The 26720-nt window shown below is 40.8% G+C and overlaps 1 protein-coding gene across 4 annotated transcripts; it reads right to left on the reverse strand.

The window, feature by feature from the left end:
• Positions 1–66: 66 nt before the first annotated feature.
• LOC114648802 (transmembrane protein 198-like) lies at positions 67–24917 on the reverse strand. 4 transcript variants are annotated; one of them, XM_028798063.2, is made up of 5 exons: positions 24894–24917; positions 8011–8208; positions 7207–7782; positions 6913–7061; positions 67–2924 (listed from the first exon to the last, which is right to left on the reverse strand). In XM_028798063.2, exons 2-5 carry the CDS (start codon positions 8159–8161, stop codon positions 2772–2774), a joined length of 1029 nt encoding a protein of 342 aa, XP_028653896.1. In that variant the 5' UTR covers positions 8162–8208; positions 24894–24917; the 3' UTR covers positions 67–2771. The 4 variants fall into 4 exon arrangements, with proteins under 4 accessions (XP_028653896.1, XP_028653895.1, XP_028653894.1 ...); XM_028798062.2 differs by lacking the exon at positions 24894–24917 and adding an exon at positions 21197–21459; XM_028798061.2 differs by lacking the exon at positions 24894–24917 and adding an exon at positions 20954–21180.
• Between the last annotated feature and the right edge of the window lie 1803 nt (positions 24918–26720).

Genomic DNA, 26720 nt, shown 5'->3' on the forward strand with positions numbered 1-26720 from the left:
ATAAAACAAGAGTGCGTAGTTGTCAGGCTCTCCAGTTGTATGCTCACAATGTCGCAAACACATGCATTTGTGCTAAAACATTGTTAAATAGACCACTTCTCAAACGCTTTTGTTAACAAAAGTGGAACAAACTCAGATGCAAACAGCATTTGAATTGTAGACCCGCCACCCATCATTTATCCACCACAGAGGTACCTTGTAATTATTTAGTGTCAGGCCGTGAAACTTCTTGGTTTACTTGATCTTCTGGTTGTTAAAACCTCTCAGTTATATATATAAGTTCAAGGCACTTTCCCTTCCTGATGTTTCCATTCAGTTTTCTTTCATTTTTAATCTTTTACATGCTTTTCTGGTTGATATCGCATGAAGTGCAATGTTAGCCAATGAATAAGCCGTTGCTGGCTGGACTCCTGACCAATGAATGAGGCGGGTCTTCAGGTCAAAGGCTTGCTCACGTCTGCGCATGTTCCTTTTTCATTTATGACAGCGTTTTCCAGAAGTGGTTCCTTTAACAATATTTTAGTAAAAACACACACACATATTTGGAATGTGAGCATACAAATGGATGATGTAACATGTTGATTATGGGAGACAAGTAATGCAAAATTTTTTTAATTGAACAGTTTGTTATTGTTTGCTATTGTCCAGTGTTGGTCACCAGAAACATTTACTCTTTCAAAAACTGGTATTGCCATTCAGCACGAAAACAAGAGATTAACATTTTTTCTTTGCACTTTTGTAATAATTTTGTTTGGTTTGGCTCTGCGGTGTTCCCTGTGCACATCTCTATTTGCACCAAGAGAAGCAGCAAGCACTGATCCATTTTTTTTTATGAGCTGAAGGTGTACTGGGGCCCAAAATCCATACAAGACTTTCTGCACCATATGGAGATGATGCTGTACCATGGGAGACTGTTTAGGAAAGGACTGAGAAGAAAAGAAAAAGTGAGATACCCCATACATGTCAACTACTGACGACAGCATTGAGCAAGTCCATACCAAGACTCTGACAAACAGACAAGCCCCTGGTACACCTTCAGCTCATAAACAGCGGATCACTGCTTGCTGCTCTATTACTCCTAGAATACAACAAGAGAAGATGATCGATCAAGGTCGAAACTTTACCACTGTGACCATGAACGAAGTCAAGTAAGAATTTCACCCTTCTCTGCATATGTGACAGGAATGACCCTGTAAATGTTCCCGGCTCCCACACACACAGAGCGCTCACAAACACAATATTGTCTCTCTAACTACAAAGACTAAATAGTACAAAACATTTCCCAATTTCAAGCACAGAATATGTTCACAAACTCAAAGTGTGAAGCACACACACAAAAATGTGTCCATTAGTTACCATACATAAAAAAAATGCACGAAAGAAAGAAATGTTCACTTCAAAACTGTATGTGTCACAGACTAATGACCTAGGCCAGGGGTGGACAATGTCGGTCCTGGAGAGGCGCAGTGGCTACTGGTTTTCATTCCAACCCAATTGCTTAATTAGAAACCAATCCTTGCTAATCTCAGAACTAATTTTATTTTATGGCCTGCTAGTCTGCAATGTAAGGTTCTCATATCATAGATTTTTTTCTTTGCAAGGATGTCACCCAAATGATTTGAAGCCTAAAACGTTTGATTTTCCATCTGTCACTTTTTCCTGTTAAGTGTTTTATTAAATCAAACGGTGCATGATGAACCCACAGAGATGCAAATGGAAACAAGTTAGATGGAGAACTGCTGGCTGCTTTGTCATTTACATCTTATTGTTAATAAGAAGCCATTAAAACAGCGAATGTAGCTGTTTAAGATTGAAACAAGCAAATAAGGGTGGGGAACCTTAACAAACAAGACCACTAAAATGAAGCATCAGAATGTCACTTGATCAAGAAGTGCTTCATCAGCAATAACTCGCTTCTCATAAAGCAACTGGGTTGGAACAAAAACCTGCCGCCACTGCGGCCCTCCAGGACCGACATTGCCCACCCCTGCCCTAGACATACACGCAGCATCAGAAAAGCAAAAACGTTACACTTGGCATGGGTGACTTTACACAAGTCTTCACACAAACTCCCATTGTCCAATTTAAAAGTGCCCACATTCACACTGTGCTGCTACCATCAACCCACACTGCATCCAGAAGCAATATGGTGCACAGAGCAATTCCAACACTCAATAAACTTTATTTTCTTGCAAATGTGACTAGGGTTGGGCACTGACAAGGCATGCCACCAAGCTCACCAGACACAAAGTGGACACACAGGTGTAGCAGGGTGGCCTCATGCAGTGCAAATACAAGCTGCCAGGTTCCTTCTAGTTCAGCCATCCAACCTGACACCTCAGTAAGGCACTGGATACAAAGGCCACTGGTTTTAAATAATAAATTAAAAACATCCAATTTAGTCACCAAACAAGTTGGCCCACTCCTCTAATTTTGCAAAAAAAAGGTGGTGGGGGGGGGGGTCCCAAAATATACATTCCTTCAATGCTGTCACCAGATGTACAAAACCATCAGACTGAATGCGGCGGTTTCTCATGCAATCCAGCATTCCAAGGAGTGCACTGGTCTTTCAGCGCCTGTACAAGAAGAGAATCTCCTACTCCCAGCATGAAGTGATTTTGTTTAAAATGGTCAAAAATGGAACAAATGAAGTCCAAGGCTGTGTAATTGTAATACACAAAGGCCTCCCCAGGATTGCCGGACTTTCAGATCCACAGTAATGTCTGTCTGCTGCTGATGGTCAGCGATAATGGAGGTTTGTAAACATTCCTTCAGACAGTTGGCCCCACAGGTGTGGCAGCAGTAAGAGGCACAGTGGAGCCACACTCATAGTCCAGGTCCACCAGTGTGTGGTTAGTAGTGCTCAGGCTACTCAGGGATGTCCCAGTGCCCATCTGCCGATCCCGCAGACTCTGCAGGTAGCTCTGTCAACAGAAAAGGTGATTCAGATTTAGACTCAAATATGTCAGAGAGTGGCAAACACGTTGCCAAAGAAGAAAGAATAAACAGTGTAATACAGGCAGCTGAACCCAACTTAATATTTTTTATGTAGTGTTTTCAAAGTCTATGGGCTTGCTGAGAGTGGACTGTGAGGAAGACCCAGCAGGGTTGTCTTGAATGCATTAAAATTGTGAGAAGCCCAGGTCATATGTAAAGAAACAAGCAAGGTGGTCAGCTTCAAATAAACAAGAGCACCCAAAACTCTCACAGCAGAATGAAATGCCTTACCATGGCATCCAGTGAGGTGAATCTAAAAAGATGGTCTATTGTAGGAAAACAGCAATGTGGAATAAACTAATGGAGAAGTCTAACATATTCTAACAAAGAAAGTGTCTCAGCTAGAAGGCCTGCTGTAAAAAAAAAAAAAAAAAGACAACTCAATAGTTAGAGTAGTGGAAATGGCACCATGGAGAGGGCCCCTTGAGGTGCAACCAAAAAAAAGCTGCCTCACAAAACTAAACATGGGCACCCAAAAGCTTTCAATTAAGTTTCTGTGGGTAAAAAAAAAAAGAAAATTACCAGCAATCAATGAAACTACCCAGATAATACATAAAATAACATATTTTCAGTAATTTGAATCAAGCAGGGTGGTCTGACAAAGGCACTTCAGGAACGAGCGGACCATAGTCCATCCAGTCATTCATTTGCCAGCCTGCTTATTCACTTCAAGGTCATGGGGAGCTGGTCACAGTGCTGGCAGTAGTTGGGTACAAGGCAGGGACCAACCCTCACAAACACACCCACGCCAAGTCATGATAGGATCATTTAAAAGTTGTTGACTTTGGGAGGTTGGAGAAAAACACAAGAAGATGTAAGGAGAACTTGCAAATTCCACACATGTAGTACGCAGGCTGAGGTTCTGCATAAGAAGTATGTTAATTTAATAGCTGTAGACACCAAGTAAAGTGGTGACTCTGAGAAGACGGCCAGTTTAACAATGCATCCAACAGCTTCTAGTGATGTTAAGAGGGCTATCCAAGCAGAAGACCTGGCCAGAAAACCAGCCATCAACATTTACATTTATTTATTTGGCCAATACTTTTATCCAAAATGACTTAAATATTGGAGATACAATTGGTTACATTTCTTTTCTTCTTCCAGTTCCAGGGGTTCTCAAAGTCGGTCCTGCTAGCCCACTGTGGCTTCAGGTTTTTGCTTCAACCAGATTCATAATCAGTGACAACTGTTAACACTGATCTCAATTAATTAGCTGGTATTTTTTTTCTTTTATTCTACATCAAGAAAGCAGAGAGGCATGATTTTTACATTTATAAGACATTTAGAAATATGTCTGTTTTTGTTAGAGATTTAAATTCATTATATTTTGCCCTCTGTGCAGTTTGTTCCCTTCGTTGTATCTTAATATTGACAATTAAAAACGAGCAGAGCAGACACCCAGGCAAACAACACTGAATCATGAAAGGCGGCAACTACTTTAGCGTCAGACCCACTAATTAGTAAATAATGGATTGAACAATTAGAACACCAGGAAAAATAGAATGAAAATCAAGAAGAAAATATTGTTAAAAAGAAAAAATATACATTATTCCCATAGAACTCCTTAGTACATTTTAATACATTTTTTTCCCCCAAACTTAATAGTTTTCTAATTTCTATATTGTTCCCAAAATACACAGAATCTGGGCAATAACAGTGCACTTAATTAGCCCAGGAGTCCAATTAAACACAAGCTGGTTGGAATAAAAATCTGCAGCCACATTGGGTCCCCAGGACTGACGTTGAGATCCCCAGAGTTAGAGCACAGGCAGGTGAAGCAACTTGCTCAGGTTCACACAGTACCAGCGGCAGGATTTGAACCCACAAGTTCAGGATCTGAAGTCCAAAGCCTTAACCACCACGCCACGAAAGGAGACGGTTCAGTCCATCAGGTTTTTATGATTAGTATGTTACATTACATCACTTTTCCAATGATTTTCATTTGTAGACTTTACTTACTGCACATAGTTTTAGCAAGTTGGTGGCAGTAGCTCCCATGACTGCCAAGTCTTCTAAGTCTGACATACCTGCAACTCATTCTAACCAGACTGTGACTTGCTCCAACAAAATTAAAAAAGGTTTGATTTTGTGTTAAGTCATTGGAGAGGGCTCTTTGTGCATGTAGAGCTGATCACCAATGAACACTCAGCCAGAAGAAAATTGCACTTAATGTGGCAACTAGGAATATAATAAGCAAGAGTGTTTTGGACCTCACAGACAGACAACAGGCTTGTCTCTCTGATGCCTCATATTTTATGTGCCACAATAGAATTAGAAAAGAAAAACCAAGGGTTGTGGCTGCTCACTCTGATGGTGCCTATACCAGTGCAAAGGCTTTACAGGTAATTAGCAAACAATTGGCTGTCAGAAAGAGGTGCAAACACATGACTCTTTGGAATTTTGTAATTATGCTGGAAAGACCGCATGGAGTCACATGTAATTTCTAGTTGTGTAATCAGACATCCTTGGATAACTAGATCAGCAACTAAGTTGTCAAGTTTGACATCTCCTTCGAGTAGAAGCCGTGTAATGTGGCATCAGCTTTACTTACAGTATCTCAGTAACTTGACATCTTTGAGGAGATGGCCTACATTTCACTGGCAATGTGACCTCTCAGAACTAAACACTGAGGTGGATACCCAAAACCTTTGTTTAATCTTCATGATGATGAGGGTGATGCAAAAGCTCCTGGAAATAAAATAAGGAGTTGAGCATTTTTCAATGAGGTAAATGTCACTGGACAGTCAATCACAATTTAAAGTCAGGTGGCATACAGGGGCTGGTCTATTTCATTACATGCAACCCAATTAGCTATACTAGGGCCTGAGACACCTGGTACTACTAATTTAGGCAGAGAGTGTGGAGTAATGGTTAAGGCTTTGGACTTTAAACTCAGAGGTTGTGGATTCAAATCCTAATACTAACACTGTAACCTATTGCGCACCTCAAATGTTGTAAGTCATCTTGGGTAAAGGAGCCGGACAAATAAGTAAATGTAACAGTAAGTACACAACCTTGGGGTGGGGACCAGTGATCAGCAACATCCAACATTTGTGGGATCAGACAGACAGAATATGCAGCACAACTCCTGCTAAAGGCTTTGGTCATGTCACACCTAGACTACTGCAGCTCTCCTCTTGCAGGAGTACCAGCATGTGTCACCAAGCTGCAGTACATGACTCAAAATGCAGAGGCATGTGTGGTGTTCTGCGGTGGGCTGGTGCCCTGCCTGGGGTTTGTTTCCTGCCTTGCGCCCTGTGCTGGCTGGGATTGGCTCCAGCAGACCCCCGTGACCCTGTAGTTAGGATATAACAGGTTGGATAATGGATGGATGTGTGGTGTTCAAACAGCCAGGAAAAGCACATATTACTTCTCTTTTCAGATTACTACATTGGTTCCCTGTAGCTGCACATATTAAGTTTATGAAATTCTTGATACTTCTCTGCACAGTACTCAATGGGTAAACATATTAGATAGATAGAATTGCAAGGTCCTATGTACCTTCTCAACCCCTCAGGTCTTCTAATGAATGGCAGCTTGTGTAATCAATTATCAATTCAGACTCTTTTTAAGTTTAGCTTCTTGGTGGTAGAATGAGCTTCCTACATGCATTCGAAATTCTGACTCCCTCAATGTGTCTAAGAAGCATTTGAAGTTCCTCTTGTGTGGTGAATTTCTGTCTACATGATATTAGCCGTTAGATTTTTGTAATCTCAGAATTGTTAGTAGCTTGTATGTTGTTCTCTCAGCTCTTCACTTGTGATACTCAATTTTGTACTCATTCTGTAACACTTCTTCTCAAATAGTCCCACACACTGATGTTCACTTGTTTATGTTGGTCTCTTTTCTAAGTCACTTCGGATAAAACTGCATGCTAAGCAAACAAATGTACATGTAAAGGTTTAGATCACTTACCGGTGCCAGCACATCCCCAGCATAACGCTTCACTGGGTATGGCTTGCGACGGTAGGAGCCTTCTTGAGCTACCATCTGCTGCTGTTTCTTAGCATCTTTCTGACGAATTCTCATCAGCTGGATCCTCTTCTGACGCCGGCTGAGAATAACTGTCATAAGACAGAATGAGAGGTTTGATGAAGGTGAAAAAACATACCAGTTGCATAGAACAAAGAACAGACATAGGGAGGAGTTGGTTGCAGGCATATTACAAAGACTTAGACACATATACAAGAGTAGGGTGGACAACTATACCTTCTGTATGAGAGAATCCTTCTGCAGTCAGCTTCCATTGCACAATGACTCCTAAGAAGGCCAGCACTGGCCACAAAGAAATGATGACCCAGCTGTACCAGCAGAGTGGGTCTGAGGGTGACAGTCGGATCCGGTCATAGAGGAAATCAACAAGAAGCTGCATTTCAATAAAGTAGTCCACACAGACTGTGATGGTGGCGGCACCAAAAATGGCAGTGGAAAGAATGGTGAAAAGCTTCTGCCATTGCAGGGTAATTACAGCAAATAACATACCCCCTCCAATCAGCATGCCCATGGGCACCCAGACGGTGCTTGGAGTGTAGAACTGTTCCATGATCACAAGCGCAGCCATGCACAACAGCAGTCCCAGGAGCAGGCCAGTCATGAAGAGGCCCACACTTCGCACGAGCATAGTGACCAGGCCACACAGCAAGCCGATGCCCAGGGCTATACTCGCGCTAACTTCCACACTTAGCTGTGTGTCCAGGACCCGCTCCTTGTGGCACAGCAGATAGATGATAACTGAGCCAAACATCAGGCCAGAGAGGAACATGACAGCCTTGAAACAGCGGTAACCTGGATGAGGAGAAATAGAGAGATAGAACCCTAATAAAGGCCTTCAGGGATTCAAGAAAACCACAAGGTGGCAGCACACATCACTGCTTAAAAATGGTGTGATGACCAGCCTGAACTGGAACAACTGAAGTAACGTGTGCAGTATTAGAGACAGAGATAATAATAATAATTCATTAAAGAGAAAGCCCACTCAGCCTGTAGTACCCAACTGGCCATCCTGACACTTACCAAAAAAGCAGTAGACTATCCCAAACAGGCAGCATATGGAATATATAAGAGCAGGAACAACTTTATAGTCCCGCTGGATCTCTAGGTTGCAGGTGTTCACTTCAGCCATGCCCTGGCCCCCATCATATGGGACCATGGGGTCTGAGGCCATGGCGCAAGAAAGGCAGATTCAGGGGGTCTCACCAGCCATGCTGCAATCTGAAAAACATTAAGAGAAGAAAAAAAAATCAATAGGAAACTAATTGTGCGATTATCTTTACCTTCCTCTAGAATACAATTAAAAGTACGAAGATCTCCACCACACTTGCCTGAATGTCCCACTTTCACGACACCCAGTCTATGCTCATCATTGTCCCTGGACATCAAAATAATTGGTTTGGTTCCCCTATTTCTCATATTAGTTCACATGCGAGGACAAAAAAAACAAAAAAAAACACAACAACTTTTGCCACATCTGCATTGTCTCAAGGCCTCAACAGGCCAGCATTGCTCTTATCCTGAATGGGCAAAGTGAAACATATTCAACTTGAGATCCAATTGGAATGAAAAGAGTTAAGTTTATTAAGTAGAAAGCTAAAGTGGGTTTTATTGTGAAGCTGTTGTAAGCAAGGCAAGTGAGGGGGAAAGGGAGGGTGGGGGTGCTTGGGTGACCCATACACAAAGGCCCGCTCTGTTCCCTAGCTCTGCACTTGGGACGGGCAGAATGGAGCCTTTATCTTTCACACAAAGACAGAGAGGCCAGCTTAAGAGCTGGGAAAACTCAGCCAAACCCCATTTTCCATCCAACCTCTTCTTCATCATCAATCCTACCCAAACTGAAGCCCCATCTTTGGTTCACCAACTGAAAAACATAAAAATAAAGCCAATCAGCTCTGGGGCAACACCCCTCTTGACTCCTCAAGGATGCTGGCAGCCTGACAACTATGTAATATAACAGCTGGCATTTAAAATTAGAGAGCAGCTGTCTTGTCACACCCTGAGCAGGAACCTAAGCAGATAACTGACCACTCACAGCCACAGCACCTGTAAACCAACCACCCCACGGCCTCATCTGCACAAATGAAGGGGAGAGTTGGACACTGAGCAAACTGCTGGGCCCTGGCAGGAACTCTAAATCACTCCTCTGCCGTTTTAATTCCATTGCTCAAGAAGGAGCAAAGGCTGGGTAGCTCTCACTGACCCTCCTGCTGAATGAGCATAAGACCAGCAACAGGAGACTTATCGCTACAAATATTTTCCAAACTTACAGTATATATGCACAATTACTGCATGTGGCCATTATAGGGCCATAGTAAATTGTTTATTTTTTGTTTTATGCAGCAAATCCTCTCTCTATCTGCGGATTCGCTTATCTGCGTCTAATAAAAGTGTAACCCATTCTGCAACACCAATGGCTTACTCATGCGAATTCATGGCCATGGGCAGTAGAAAAAAAAAATTTGGAGAGGCTTTTCAAACAGTAGTGACATAAGCAATAAAAAGGCTCCGAGGCCTTTGGATGTCTAGGGCTGCAGAGATGTGTGGGTAAGCTGATGAATCCCACTCATGAGGGCAACAGGGCTTGCAAATGTTCCTCATAAACAAGATATCCCCAGTAAGTGTGGTTCCTTAATTCGGTCCAATTTATTCCCTGCCCTTTGTACACACCTCCCATCACTACTACAGATTGGATGGTCCTTGGATTGGCCCGGCCATGATCATTCACGATTCAGCATGCCTTCTGACCTCTTTGACCCTGTGAGTCCTGCCCACTCGTCCCATGGAAGCTGGAACAGTTCCATCTCTCCCTCCTACAGTAGCCCGGATACCTACCGGTTTGCCTCAGCGATGCCGTTTAATGACTTCATTTTCGCAACGTTGATTGTGTCAGCAAGTCTCCATTTTCTGGTAATATCCCATGTATTGTCAGTTTGTTATGCATGTTGTTTCATATAAATGTATTAAATTTTAACAATGGCAGTGAAGTATAGTGCTAATAAAAGTGTTTTGCCAAGTTCTCCTAAGGACAAACACACTGCAATGAGCTTAGTTGATTTTCAGTACAAAGTATGCATTTATGGTAACCAGTAGCAAAAGGGTATAGTGAAAAAAAAGTCTGCCGGAACCTAACTCCACTTTTCCCATAGGATCAATCTTTAGTACTGGTGGTTTTCATTTCCGCAGCATTTTACAGGAACGTAACCCCATAAATAACGAGAACTGACTGTACTTAACCTATATGTTCTAATAGCTGGAGACATAGCATTGGCTCTATTGTTGCCAATTAGACTGGAGAAAATGAAAGCTCCTGCCTGGTATAGTTTGAGACTGGAAATAGAAGGTTTCTACAGGCTCAAACCCACCAGATGTATCACAAAGCCACTACAGCCAGCCCCCACCAAAATATACCTTTAGATCTGCTCCTGTCTTCAGGATCCGTTTGCATTTCCTGACACTCATGTGGCCCATTGGCCTGTATCAACAGGAAATGGCTGGCCTGGAGTCAGGCCAACATCTCTAGTGTGTCCTAAAGTGTGACCTTGCAGGAAAAACAGACAAGACAGAGTCCTTAGCAAAGCTCTTGGGAAGTTTAGAGTGAGGAGACGATAAAGCCTGTGGGCCACACAGAAGGGTCAGTGCATCATCAATACTTTTACATTATGTTACATAAGAAAAACAAGGAAATAGCCATTCAAGTATGCTTCTAACCAATGGCCAGTCCTCCCTGTAGAATCATACCCACTGGGACACAACATTCTCTACTACCTCAATAGTGACTATCAGAAAGTAATGAGATCCTTCAACATGTCTAACTCTCCACCTCTTCCTTCGAAAACAAATCTGCTGGGGAGTGCAAGGGTGGAGCAGCGCTCAAGTCTCAGCATCCCGTCACTACACTATATCAATTCTGCATTATATCAGAGGAGCCTAACACTCGCAGCAGCCCTGTAGTTTTCCCAGTCTATTCACTTTTTCCACAGATGGCCAGCAATCTGATATGCAGCCCACTCCCCAACCCCCATTCCCACCCTGAGGCTCTCAGCGGAAAACCTTACAGCATCATGGCATCACGCCTGACTCTGTAACGGCTTGTCTAAGGCTTGCTCTCATCCAAAACAAAAAGAGAGGGTGGGAGGTGCAGTTCACAACAGGGGCCCCTGGGTGCTGGTCACAAAGCATAGTTCTCAAGTGAAATGAACTTGGCAAAGAATCCTGCTGCACGTCACTTAGATTGCATTGCAGCAGAACAACCAGTCACCACTCACTGATAAAGCCCACTGCTCATCTCTGAATATCCTCTACTTAACCGCCACCGCATCAGCCTACTCTGTGTCGATCAATAGTTCTGTCTGCCAGTATGCATTTTGCATTAGGAAATGCCCACAGATGGCAGTTTTTGCAAAATCACTCATATATATCGTACCAGATTTTGCAAAATAAAGGGGTTAAGACACAAAAATGATTTTTCTTTTTTTATCAGCACACGAGTAAATAAGCCAACCACCCCTCACGTCAACCAGCTTCACATTCAGTCCTCTGCCCACAAGCTGTCACGGGTTCACGGTATCACTGACAATGGGCAGATTGTACTGCTACCAAAATATCATATAGATGCAAAAGCCAAAGGGCAAAATGAGTAAATGGCAAGAACATAATTATCAGCTGCAGCCAGAAAGCATTCTCAGACATTTCAAAAGAGCTCACATGGCCCCCTGCTTCCTCTTTCACAGGCCCTGAAAAGCCTGCCACTTACACCCACTGCGGCCTGGTCCAAATCAGTTCACCCGGGCCTACAGACTTGCCTTTTGGCAGCTCAATCTCTCAGATTTCTAAGGCCTTCAGCCTAACCACATTGGATGAGGATACTGCCATAACTGCACAGAAACAGAGTTTTATGTCTGAGGAGTGTACTCTCCAAATATCTCAAAAACTTGCAACTTAATTTCCTTGCAACTTGACTTAGTCAAACATGACAGACCTGTATCCTAAATAAATTGCCCTTTCTATTTTACGTTCCTGTTACTTAAAAGTACTGAACCCTGAGTGACAGAACCTCTCGCACAAAAGAGACTTGTAAGTTTGTAGTGTGTTGCTATTAATTGCCATAGGAACGATGTTCTAAATTAAGGGTGTCTAATTGTGCCATATCTCTGAAGGCTACTACTTTAGCTCTCTGCAGTTTGATTGTTTCAGAATGTACAGGCTTGCACTTAATCTTAAGGTCATTTCACTTTATATGACTTTTCCAGTGATTTTCAGTCATAGCCAATGTTCCCTCTAAGGAGTAGCATATAGTGAGCAAAAAACATTGTTTATGAGCTACATTTTGTTTAAGCCAAAAATTTATGAGCACCAACTGCGACGGTCGGAGTGAGCGATCGTGCGATAAGTACGAGCGACGCCGTCGGAATGAGCGATCGTGCGGGAAGTATGAGCGACGCTCTGAATTCGTGTGAGCGATCGCTCACGCGCTCAGCTTAGAGGGAACATTGGTCATAGCCTTCATTTACATAATCAGAGGTAGTCAAAGATGCACACCCATGACCTACAATCATCTAGTCTGACATGCCCAATGACTCACTCCAATTAGTCTGCAACTCACTCTGATAAAATCAAACAGGTTTGGTTTTGTCTTTAGTCATAGGGATAGGCTGTGTGTGTATGTGAGCTGGCAACTGTTGAATGCTCATCCAGAACAATGCATGTAACATATGATGTGTAATAAGGCATGTGGATGTTTTGGATCTCACAAAACAGAAAAGAGACCTGTCTGTCTGATGCCTCATATTTTACATACCAGAATAAAATGGGAAGAAGAAAAAAAAAAGCAGAGATTGCAGATGAACACACAAAGGTAGTAACCCTTTGGACAACATGGGCTTAATCAGGCAGCACACCATTGGCTGTCACAAAAATTGGTGAGCACGACTGCACTTCAAGATCAGCACTTTGTCTGTAAAGTAGACATGGGGCAGCAATTTTCAGTCATTTAAACTGACATGGTATGACAACAAGAAATGTGACATGCCCCAGAACCAGACATTGCATAATGCAACACTGGCTTTATTAGAAACTAAAATTGTCATACCTATATGGCTTTTGCCTCCAATTGCTTCAAGTTGGAATTCTGTCAGATGTCACTGCCAACACCTTAATGGAAAAATGAGACTATAACTCCTCTAAGGATTTCTGTTTAAGTAACAGGGTCATTCTTGAGGGAAGTAGTATGGCTGCAGTTTTCAAATCTTGTGTGACCATAGCTTAATCTAGTTTAAGCCTGGAAGTTTCACAACTCTAAATCACTGCTTTTACCTGAAATTTCCAAAGCTCTGTTGCCTAATCTATCAGATGGCTGACACTTTCATATCTAATACACTTGAAATGTTACCCCCTTGGACTCTGATTTCCTAATTATCCTGTCAAATGCCACATGTAAAAAGCTGTATCGATGAATGATTCTCTCATATTTAAAGACATAGCAATTTTATTTTCTAAGTGTCTAATCCTATTATATAGAACAAGCCCTTTTGTCTCCCTAATGACTAATTCTGTAACATGTAAAAGACCTAAAGACCATTGTTGGCACATTATCAAATCATCTGATAGTCCTAATGTCTCCCTGTTTTTAAGCCTGTTTCATTCAGATCCCATGGCAGTGTTCTTAGCTGCCTAACTGGACTATAAGTCTTCATTAAAACACTGTATATATTCTAAACAATGTGTATGTACATTAATTATTGAATTCCAGCATCACTATCATAAACTCACAATAACCATATAACCATGCTCAACTATGCAACCCACTGCTGTAAGATGTCATACAGAAGAAACGGAGAGAGAAGTTTTGCATGGTAAACACTGCAATATTCTCTAGAGTTATCATTCATTCTAAATCAACACTCACTTAATTCCAGTACGGATGGTAGGGGGGCCAGAGTCTATGCTGGCAGCAACAAGCTCAACCAGCAAAACCAAGGAGCTGGTGGTGGATTTTAGGAGGACCAGGCCCCTCATGGACCCCGTGATCATCAGAGATGACTGTGTGCAGAGGGTGCAGACCTATAAATACCTGGAGTGCAGCTGGATGATAAATTGGACTGGACTGCAAGAGAGGACAGAGCCGACTATACTTCCTTAGAAGGCTGGCGTCTTTCAACATCTGCAATAAGATGCTGTAGATGTTCTATCAGACGGTTGTGGTGAGTGCCCTCTTCTACGTGGTGATGTGCTGGGGAGGCAGCATAAAGAAGAGGGATGCCTCACGCCTGGTCAAACTGGTGAGGAAGGCAGGCTCTATTGTACGCACGAAGCTGGACAGTTTGACATCCGTGGCAGAGCGACGGGCGCTGAGCAGGCTCCTGTCAATCATGGACAATCCACTGCATCCACTGAACAGTATCATCTCCAGACAGAGAAGCAGCTTCAGCAACAGACTGAGGAGATCGTTCCTCTCCCACACTATATGACTCTTCAATTCCACCCCCTGGGGGGGGGGGGGGACATTAACATTATACAAAGTTATTGTCTGCTATATTTGCATTTTCATCACTCTTTAATTTAAATATTGTTTTTTAATCAGTATCCTGCTGGTGGAGAATTCCCCTTGGGATTAATAAAGTATCTATCTATCTATCTATCTATCTATCTGAGTGTCAGCAGTTACCTAATTTGCACATGTATGGTTTGCGAGAGGAAAACTGGACAACTACAAGACAATGTCACAAAGATACAGGACAAAAGCACAAAATTCAGTCTGAGAGTGCAATGATTTGAACCCAAGTTTCTACAATGTATGTACTTCTCAAAGAGCTTAAAGAGTCTTTGGAAAAAAATCAAGAAATGACCATAGCTATTAACAGATACCACATGATCTCATTGAAATCTAGTTAGATCATGGACACTGGTACTATATTAAAAGGGTAATTTCATAATAAAGTTTTTATTCCCCCAGATGTAATTTAATTGATATAATTAAATAACCACTCACTTAAAATGAAAAGCAGAAAAGAAGTTTGATGCCAGAACCAGGAAATGTTGTCCAGTGATGCTTATTCAAGTTCTATTTAAATCATTAGCAATGGCCTGCAGCTTTACTTTCTTCAAGAATGGCCATTCAATATCAATAAACTGAAAACAATGTGCTCCTGGTTAGATCATAGCTTTCAGCTTTACATAAATGGTCCAATTTTGTCAATTCACAAAGAAATTATCTATTTAATATCATTCATCATTTAAAGCAGCAACACATCAATATATGGAATCTATTGTATCAAGCCGAAACAAATTAATTAAAGATAAACGATACTAGCTCCTATTTTGTGCCCAATTAAAATTCCCTCCCCACAATCCCAAAATTTTGACTGACATACTATACAGGTGCATGTTACCCGCCTTACCATATGTTTTGCCTAGGGACCTCAACACACAACTCCAGTTCAGTGCATTGTTTTAATTTTCTGTTCAGTATGGAGCCAACATGCTGCACTGATCACAGAATAATGCGGAGATTAGTAAAAAAGCTTTGGCCCAACTGTAGTTCTACAAACATGCATGATATCAGAAGACACCTGTCCTAAATACTTTGGCAAGCCAGTTAAGGCCAGGGTGATGCCAAGATATGCCTCTCATGGGGCAGTTTTCCAAAATTCCCTTCTGTTGGAGATTAATTGTAATAGGCTTTGAAACAGGACAGTGCCAGCAGAACTTGCATTTTTACTGGTAATATCTGGATTAACTGGCAGTAACTGAATGCAGCCTGGTGTAAAAAGAGCATGTGACAGCACTCAAGGGCTAATGTACCCATGAAACAACATGCTATGGAGACACATGAAAATCTGAGATAATCTAAAGCTTTTCATATTTACTCGTGGCACTTGGGGCTTAGGAGCTTGGACCACGAAACATGAAGCACACTGTGACACCACTTGTGTCTTGGTCGGTTTATGTCACATTCACTACTGTGCTAATCCTCAGCTTTAATTAAACAGTAATTCGAGGAGACATTCAGTTATGACAGTCCTTCAACATGAAGCACATTGCCAAGATGCACTGCCTCAAAGAGTAATTTCTTGGGAAACTTAAGTTTTTTCACAAAATTGTGTACATACTTTATGTATGATATACACGTGAATATTTTAAAACTATATTTGTTAACTAAGATTCACTTAATTAACATTTTTCAAATTACCCTCTGAATATTTGGGTTTGCTGCTTTTTTTTTTTTTTTTAAACTAATATTTCCATCTACCAAATAACTAAAATATTTTTATTTCAAAAAATTGGATTTTAACTCTAAGCACAAAAAACACCAGCACAGTTAGAAAACAGATGATAGAGTTGTACCCTACAATCACAAACTGTAAGCAAATTACAAAATGTAAGGGTGGATCACACTAGGGCTAAGCTTTACAATTATCCCAACAGTACTAGTATGGATGTGTTGTCTGAAGGACACAACCTTCCATAAGCCAGTAATATAATACAGATAACAAACAAGAGGAGATCATTCACTCCCTTTACATGTGTTAATTATTAACTATCATACATTTCTACAATATCTTAACTAATTCTTTTTCAACCATTCTACAAGAACTGTTAGTATTATTTAGAGTCACGTGAATATTTGTATAAAGAAGTACTTCCTGGTAAAATAGCAATATTCTAATACAGTACTTTTAACCATGTTATACTAATGTCATATATGCACCAAGTGTCTCTGCAATGATGTGGTAATGTCATTAACAACATATTTATAGCATAAAAATTTCTATTATTTTCTTGTGCAATTTGTAGCGTTCCATGGCTAATACTTTCTCTGAAAGGCACCATAAGAAATAATTTTACATTATAATGATAATATTAATGTTGTAATATATGGCCTATTCCTCTGGATTTACTCTAATAATTATTGATATACCTAACATCCTGCTCAAGTCCTCCAGTTTCATTAAAATCTGGAATCATTTTCAAAGTCTAAATTCAAATGCTGCCCATTGTATATAATCCTGCGAAGCACCCAAAAGTTTTTGCTGATGGCCCTTCCATCATCCCAAAGCTTCACTGAAAGGTTTAGACTTGTAATTCACAATCTCTGAACTTCTCTTTTCTATATAGAGGGTTTGCAAAGCTTCTTTAGTCGAATAGTTCAGGGTAGTTATTTTTTATTGCTTTTGAAATTATCCATCCATCCATTTTCCAACCCGCTGAATCCGAACACAGGGTCACGGGGGTCTGCTGGAGCCAATCCCAGCCAACACAGGGCACAAGGCAGGAACCAATCCTGGGCAGGGTGCCAACCCACCGCAGCTTTTGAAATTATTTCTACTTTAAAATTAATAACATTTTACTTTGATGCTGTTCCAGGCCTTTTTGATGGAGTACCTTGCGAAATGCTTTCTGTTTCAAAAGGACAACTAAACAGAACAATTTCAGGCAGTTAATTAATCAATTAAACTCCTTTTGTTTAAGTGAGATGGACATTCCCTTTCATCAGTTTGATTGTTTTATACTATTCCTTCTCCTCCCCCTCTTCTTTAAACTTTTCACAAACATTATTTTTGGATACGAGGTGCGGGTAAAGCGGGGGTCCGATATTATTTCCCTTCATGTGAAGTTTATACAGTTTTATTTCATATAATTTCACTCTTTTTTTTAGTGCAGGACATTATAATTAACTGATATTAATTATATAAAACACACCTATATAATGATAACACTGTTATGTTTACTTACATCTTAACGTAGCTGCATATTAGCACTTCAACTGAACTAGGAAAGACTATTATATTACTCTAATAGCTATAATAACAACCTAACTCACACTAATTTATTCTTCCAAGTTTAAAACTGATGCCAATCAACACCTCTGGGTTATTACTTTATCAACACACTGTAATAACATAATAATAATAGAATTAATTAGATTTATATAATGCTATTCTGAGTACTCAAAGTGCTTTACATAGACAGAGGGGAACCATTTCAATCACACCACCAATGTGTAGCACCCACCTGGATGATGTGATGGCAGCCAATATTACACATTAGGTATTAGGTGGTGAGAGAGCCAAATAGAGACAGAGTGTGATTAGGGGACCAGGATGGACAAGGTTATGATGGGCAATTTGGCCAAGACATTGGGATAAACACTCCTCTTTTTGAAAGATGCCTATGGATTTTTAATGACCACAGAGAGTCAGGATTGGTTTTACATCTCACCTGAAGGATGGCACCATTTTTACAGCATAGTGTCCCCGTCACTGCACTGGGGCAATGGGATCCACATTCAGGCCACAGGGTAAGCGCCCCCTGCTGGCCTTACCTATACCTCTTCCAGAAGCAACCCAAGCTTTCCTAGATGGTCTCCCACCCAAGTAATGGCCAGGCCCAAAGATACTTAGCTTCAGGTGCATGACCTGTTCTAAAGCGTAGGTGGCACACTGCTGACATTCTAGTATGATATTGCAAAGCTGTTGAATAATAGGACTTTGATAGCATCTTGTAAACTCTGTACAAAAACTGAAAGTATCTATTCAGAGATCAAATGAGTGGGGATAGGCTGATGTGAAAAATGTAGAATAAAACTGAATTGAAGCAGCATCATGCTATCTGGTTGTAAGGTGCCTACACCCTAAACCAGAGAGAATCTCATCAAGTGATTTTTGACAACATACAATAGCCAAGAATCGCCACATATACTAACAACAGAAAACTAGCCTGGAGATCCCAAGAACTGTTAGAGTAAATATAAATTCAGTTCAATGTTAATGAGTGCACCAATAAAAATAAAATATATATAGGTCAGCTAATTCGGCAATTAATAAGTGACATCACTGCCTTCATGGAAGTGCACTATGGACAGAATAATTGACCACACTTTGTTTAAGTTCTAGTAAAAAAAAACTATGTCTTTATAAAATCAGGAATTAGTGACAGTCTTTATAAAATCAGGAATTAGTGACAATCTGCTGCTAAGGCTTCAGGCATAAGTGACAAACTGTCTCATCATTAGATGACAATTGAGACAGTCTACTCTCACTGGCTGCAAGAAGTCAGTAAAATTTAGCTCCATCAAACGCGGGCTACATCACCTTACCAAACAAGTTCCAAGTACAGTGGATAGCACTACACCCACGCAACTAACACGTCATAACATTATCAGTGAACAGTTACAAATATCTGAACCTCAGAGAACAAAAGTAAAACACACTAAGTTAACCTGGTATTAGGTACACCTTACCACAGGTTAACAACCAGGTATATCTGACAACCAGAAATAAAAAGAATAAAAAGAAAAGATTTTAACAAATAAAATGCAATTAATCTCCAACAGCATTTACCCTATCAACCCCAGCATATGGCACCAATAATAGGCCACTGGAAGACAAACACTCACGAAGTCCTAGGCTCTGGCGACATCTTTAACATTTTATTTACAGGCACTTACTAGTTTTAAGACAAGTACATTGAAAATTGGGTGTGAAACCATCATCGTGCTATGTACCAGAAAGGTAGACTTCAAACATTGCTACTGGACTGGACAGCAGAGTTCCTAGTGGAGACACTGCACATCTTTATATCGTATACTTTATTTACATTTTCAGTATATGTAAAGTCACAACAGAACACAGACAAATGAACATGTGTGAAACGAACACAATGTCTACAAATATACAAATCTCTTGAAAAATTGCAGACTCACAAAATCACCTATAAGAAGACACGAGAAAACACAAACAGGAAAAATACAGACCAAAAAAATGCTGACAGAAAAAGAAATGTATGCCTTAATTAAGATGCCAACAGAAAAAATATGGACTCCCAACACAGAGGCAGGCAAACCACCACACAGAAGTAAACCTAAGAATAAAATGCCAAGACATACAGTAAACAAAACCTCACAGTTTTTTTAAGTAAGAACACAGGAATCCTGTATGACAAAATAACCAAAAGGATACACTCACTCTTGAGATCACAAGTAAACACTCACAGAACACTGACAAAACACAGTGACACCTGCATACGTAAATACCAAAAGAACACACCCACACAAGTTGACATGCATCTTTAAAATGACAAGACTGACTTCATTAAAGTCACATGAAGGGAGTAGTGCAATGTGATCACACATGCATGAAAAGACACTTGCAATAAAAAAAAAAAAATTGTTTTTAGCATGGATGTAGCCGATCAAAGGCTAGAGAAACCCCATTCCATTCAAACTGTGAGCTGAACTATTGGATTATCAAATCATAGAAAAAAATGGGCTTCCTCCAAAACTTACCACCAACATTAATGAAAACACACAGAGACTGTTGAGAGGATGTGCACAGGAAATGCCGCCACTGTAACACAGGTAAGTACAAGAATTAACCAGGGAAATACAAGACTATTACCACACATGAGGACACATACTGTATGTAAGAACATATAAAAATGGGAGTTAAACACCTGAATGCACAAACATAAGCTTACCGATAAACACATACAACTATGCAAAGAAACGCATGCAAATGGCACAAGCAGTTTTACAAGATTTACTATATGGACAAATACATCTGTAACCACAAAAACTGAACACTCAGATTGTATATAAGATCAATCAAACTTGCAAGTAAAGACACCCCTTATATTTGCAGAAGTGGCCACAAAAGAAACACAAAGAAGTAAACATAAATAACAAAACAACTACAAGCCTAAGCATCACAGTAGCACTACCAACAGTAACACATACCACAAAACTCCAACAAAGTTGTATGTAAACACAAACTAATACACACGAGTATATCAAAAGTATAGTCCAACATAAGAAAAACGGAGACACGTGTAAATTCTGACTCGGAAATATCAAGTGACACACAATATCAAGCACATACGTAAACAGACCGAACCGGCCGCAAACACAATCGCAACATTCAAACTTGCAAAGACATAAAGAATGCATGGTTTTAAAAAAAAAACGCACCCAAAATCGCACAAGCTCACTCAAAAGCTGAGTGCAACCCACGGGGAGATGTTCAGTTAATGTCGCGCCGTGCACCACTGCTGGGCGTCGAGGTTCTGCTCGGATTGTTTTTGGGTTGCCGCGTCGAGTGAGGCAGGCAGGCGCGCGCCCACCCGCGCGCGTGCGTGCGTGCGTGCGTGCACACCAACACTTCAAGTGACACGCGCCCCTTTCCCAACCGCCCGTTTGTCAGCGCCTCGTTACCTCCACTTGTGTCTTTATAAACTCTGGGCTCCGCGCCTTCTCTCGCTGTTTGTCACCTGGTCTTTTGGCTAATGCGGTCTTCTCCGCTTTGCAGTACGTCTTTTTTTGAACTCATTCCCCGAAGGTGAACACGTATCTGGTTACTCAGCTCGCTCAGCGGCCAGCAGCTGAAAAGCTTTTTGACATCATCCACCGAACCGGACGCACCATCTGTTTCGGGGGCGGGCGCCGGGAGGAGAGGCGAGGCCTGGACGGGCTTCCTCGTCCCGTCCCATTGCATCCCATGTCGTCCCACCCCAGTCGGATCGTGTTACTCGGGTGTGTTGGCAAGACAGCATGTGTTTAGTACAGTGCTGTGTATTTCAAAGAAGAGTGACTGTGTAACAGCAAGGGGTAAGTGTGGAGTGTGCGCGAGTGAGACAGCGAGTCTTAGATTCGAACAGAGACAGTCTTCGCTTACAAATCGGGGATGTCCACGTGGGAAAGGAGAGTCTTGAGCCCCTCCCTTTGACCGTGAGACAGCTGTCATTGGGCTTTAAACAGATCAGTCGCAGAATGAGAATGATATACTAAATACGAATTCAAATACAGACGAAGGGTATGCCAGACTTTTTTTCTAATTGTTTTTGGCATTAGTCTGACAGTCTGTACATGTGATAATGGATGTCTGAATGAGTGCCATTTTAAGCAGAAAATAATCCAGTCCTGCGTGCACACTGCAATAGTGACAATTGGAGTGTTTCTCTGATTGTGTGAACGGGGCATCCCTCTGTTTGTGGTGTTCCTGGTGGAATCTTTGAAGTCTCGCTTATGGTTCCACGTCTTCTCTCTTGTGCTTCAGTCCGTAATGGAATTCTTATTCCATCCTTCGGTTAGCAGCTGTTACTAACCTTGTTTCCATCTTACTGTTTCTCAGGCTATTTATCTACTCCACTGAACTCTTCGGTTGTTGTCCACTTACATACGCTTTAAACTTTTGACTGTAAAATATTACTGAAAGGTTTTGTATATTGATTTTAAATATGTCATTGCATATAATAGAATGGAATTGAACTTTATTGTCAAGCATTTTTTTCTATGGGTAACAAAAGTCAATTCAGTTAACAGCCCAATATACAATACATGACACAATTACAATATTATGTACAGTCGTAGAGAATAATAATATATTGCACAAAAACACCAGTATATAAAGTAAATTTGGCAAAGCAGAATTGCACTCATTGCCATTAACATTATCATTTAAGCCTTTATATAGTAAAAATAATTTTGTAATCAGGGAGAACCAGGCATAAATCAGAGACTGCAGTAGGAAAGAAACCGTTTATGTGTCTTGCATTTCTTTCTTTTTTTGACTGGTAATGTTTCTGATATTGTAATTACTGAAAGAGATGGTTACCTGGGTGAGTGTAGTCTTTAGTTGTATTTCTATCACATTTTCTGATGTGTGGTGTATACAAGTATTCAGTGGAGTCCAATTTCAGGCCCACAATCCTTTTCAGATAACACAGTGCAAGTTTATGTTTTGAGTGAGCAGATGCACAGCCATACAATACAATAGAAGTGCCGCAATGGGCTTTAACAGGCCCTGCCTCTTGACAGCCCCCCAGCCTTGACTCTCTAAGAAGACAAGGAAAAACTCCTAAAAAACCCTTGTAGGGAAAAAATGGAAGAAACCTTGGGAAAGGCAGTTCAAAAAGAGACCCCTTTCCAGGTAGGTTGGGCATGTAGTGAGTGTCAAAAAGAAGGGGGTCAATACAATACAATACACAGAACAGAACAAATCCTCAATACAGTATAAAAAAATTTTTTTTACAAGTACGAGCAGAATTTAACAGTAGATGATATCACATAAATATGATTTGGATTTGCTTAGAGTCCTGAAGACCTCAGCCATTTGGCCATTCCACAGCTGAAGCAGCAGCGGTGGACCAGCCAATCTGATGAAAGGACCCCTCTACCCGATGATTCCTGCAATCCTCCATCAGGGATGACTTTACCTTTACTTTACCTGTTATGAACAAAGTGAGGATGCTTCCAGTAACAGCTAGGTAAAACTGAAGCAACACTAATTGGGACAGGTTAAACTTATTAAATTGCATATAAAGCATAGGCTGCTGAGCTTTTTTTAAAATAGAAATTATGTTTTCATCCCATTTCAGACTTTGAGTGATAGTTATGCAGAGAAATGTAAATTATTCCAGCCTGTCAAGAGTGACACCGTTTGTAACCAGGGGAGCAGGAGGTCTCCTAAAACCCACAATTATTTGTACTGTTATCAAGGTGTTCAAGTTAAGATTGTTGAGGGTGCACCAGCTGATTCACCTCCCTCCGACAGAGCAAGTTGTCTTAGTCTGTAATTAAGCCAATCAGGGTGTTATCATCAGCACACTTTAACAGATGGGTTACTGGAGGTGCAGTCATCGGTAAAGGAGAGGAGACAGAACACAGCCCTGAGGGGACCCCATGTTCAGGGTCACAGGCCCTGACTGATACTGGCTCAGCTTCATTGTCTATCAACTGTTCCTTAGAGAGTCAGAGATTCAGAGCCATTATTGTGAGTAGTGCTATATAAAATACAAATTGACAACAAGGCTACAAAAGCAGTTTGTCACTGTTTACTCCCAGTTTTACTCTTGCTTAGTTTTGCAATTATAAAAATACTGAATTGAATTGTGTGTGTTTAATGAACTTATTTTATGACTAGAATATTGATCAGATATTTTCAAGTGTTATCCGACATATCTCAGTATTTTCTTGCAACAAATTGAGTGTTAATTCCTGCGCTGTGCTCAGTGCTGCCAGGACTAGAACTAGCCTTTCATTTTGTCAATCCATGTATTCCACTAAATAGGAGGGGTGCACAAGGCAGATGGACGCCAGTCCATCGTGGAGTTCATACACAACTACACTCACTCCATTACAAATCAGCTGATAAACTAACATCTTTGGGCAATGAGAGTAAACCGAAGTGCTAACAGATGGACTTGGAGGGGTCAAGATTTGGACCCAGTAATTTGGAGCTGTGAGGCATTAGCTGTGAATTAACTAGTTATCCTTGAAAATACCTTAATTATACATTTTCAGTTAAGATCATTTTACACTTGTATAACTGGTTCACAATAGCTAGATTATAGAATTGTTATTCTGTACAATACATATTTTTCTGTACTTCATACATTTAGCTGAAGTCCCCAGGTAACATATAAAATATTAGGTAAAATACATGAAATAACAGCAGTGAACACTTTAATGATAACACAGTTCTATCATTACTACTATTATCTTGATAATTTTGATATCTTTCAAGAGAGTTCTGTGACACTTTATTTAATGTTGGTCATTAAATAAGTTCTTCTGAATGGTGAAACCCATCATGCGTAACAAGCTGTGTTTGTGGATAATCTGAATGAATATACTAGAAAGTGGTGTGGTGAAGTGTGTGAGAGTCCAAGAGTATAAATCATGTGTGTACATGTGAGCGTGAAAAGAATATGTAGTATGTGCTGTATGTGTGAGGCTCCAAGCCCATATGATTGTATTTTAGAATACACCAAGTGAATGTATGTAGCTTATTGTGTTGTCTACATTGCGAACAAGGATGTGAGTTGATTAGGTAGGATGAGTTTGATACACAACTGAACAAAGTTTCTTCATGTAAGTATCATAAACATTTTGTTTTACTATCAGGACCTACCTTGCCATCCATCTTTCACTCCAAACTCAGCAATAACGAAAAAGCCCAAAAATGTTTTCATCTTTGGGATTCTCACCGTCACAGCTGTCACAATTCACAAATGCTCTTTTGTCAAGTTGCACCACAGCCTCTTCTGCTTAAAACTGGAGTTTTACAAAAGTGAACTTAAAAATTTCCACAGCTAAGACAGCTGTCCCATCAAGGAGCTAGTATTTAATTTCTGTTCGATCCCAATACTCTTCTTGCATCCCAGCCCACTCGGTGGCACTTTGCAGCTGACGCAGACGCTCCCCATCTGGTTGCGAGGTACTGCATTGAACATGCCCTGCATGTAAATGAACAGTACTCAGCAGGGGGGCTTTTTTCCAGACTTACCCAGCCAGTTTCTAATTGGGCGATTTAAACACAAACAATACATGTGGCCCCCTCTGTTGCAGTGGGCTGAGTTGCAACATATTTGAACTCATTTCAGCATTGATCACCGTAGTCATCTATCAGAATTAAAAATTCAAGGACAGCTGGTCAACCAGTAACATATCTTTTATAGTTTGGTCAGTTACGACGGTCTTTTCCACTTCAGCTAGAGTGATGCCAGCCTTCTGTCTTTCAGGTCAATCCACATTCTGACTTTATAACTTAAGAATAGTATATTATCCTAGGATTTAGGAAATATCACCAAAGTAACCTTGTAATTTGCTACAGGAGAGTTGGCTAAATTGTTTGTTTTTTTTCGCTGCCAAAGCCGTTGTGCCTTATTTTACATCCAGTAAATCAAATTCAGTGCAAATATTATCGCTGACAGCCTGGGTTGGCAGCTTAAGTGTGGTTGAAACAAGTAGGTGTGGTGTCACAGGGACAATTCTATCAAGTGTTGGTTGCCAGTGGTACAAAGCTGGAAGAGACTAGTTTTATCGACTACCCCTTATTTGGGTCCTATAATGGACTGAAGCTTTATTCAGAGCTGGTTTCTGCTTTGCACCTGATTCTGTTGGGCTAGGCCCCCAGAGACCCTGATATACAGTCATAACCCCTCTTAATTCTTTGGATTTTTGTTTATCATTGGCTGAGCTTTCAAAGTAGCAACTTTCTTTTAATATATGATATATGATATATATGGCACCCTGCCTGGGATTGGTTCCTGCCTTGTGCCCTGTGTTGGCCGGGATTGGCTCCAGCAGACCCCCGTGACCCTGTGTTCGGATTCAGCGGGTTGGAAAATGGATGGATGATATATATATATTTCAGCAGTGACATTAAGTTTATTGGATTAACAGAAAATATGCAATAGGCATCATAACAAAATTAGACAGGTGCATAAATCTGGGCACCCCAACAGAGATATTACATCAATACTTAGTTGAGCCTCCTTTTGCAAATATAACAGCTTCTAGACGCCTCCTACAGCCTTTGATGAGTGTCTGGATTCTGGATGGAGGTATTTTTGACCATTCTTCCATACAAAATCTCTCCAGTTCAGTTAAATTTGATGGCTGCCGATCATTGACCGCCTGCTTCAAATCATACCATAGAATTTGTTGATATTGGGTTGAATTCATCTGACCCTCGACTTTAACAAGGGCCCTAGTCCCTGAACTAGGCCACAGCCCTACAGCATGATGGAACCTCCACCAAATTTGACAGTAGGTAGCAGGTGTTTTTCTTGGAATACGGTGTTCTTCCGCAATGCAAAGTGCTTTTTGTTATGACCAAATAACTCAATTTTTGTCTCATCAGTCCAAAACACTTTGTTCCAAAATGAATCTGGCTTGTCTAAATGAGCATTTGCATACAACAAGCGACTCTGTTTGTGGCATGAGTGGAGAAAGG

The sequence above is a fragment of the Erpetoichthys calabaricus genome, chromosome 3, assembly GCF_900747795.2.
Source record: "Erpetoichthys calabaricus chromosome 3, fErpCal1.3, whole genome shotgun sequence".
NCBI classification, from domain to species: domain Eukaryota; kingdom Metazoa; phylum Chordata; class Cladistia; order Polypteriformes; family Polypteridae; genus Erpetoichthys; species Erpetoichthys calabaricus.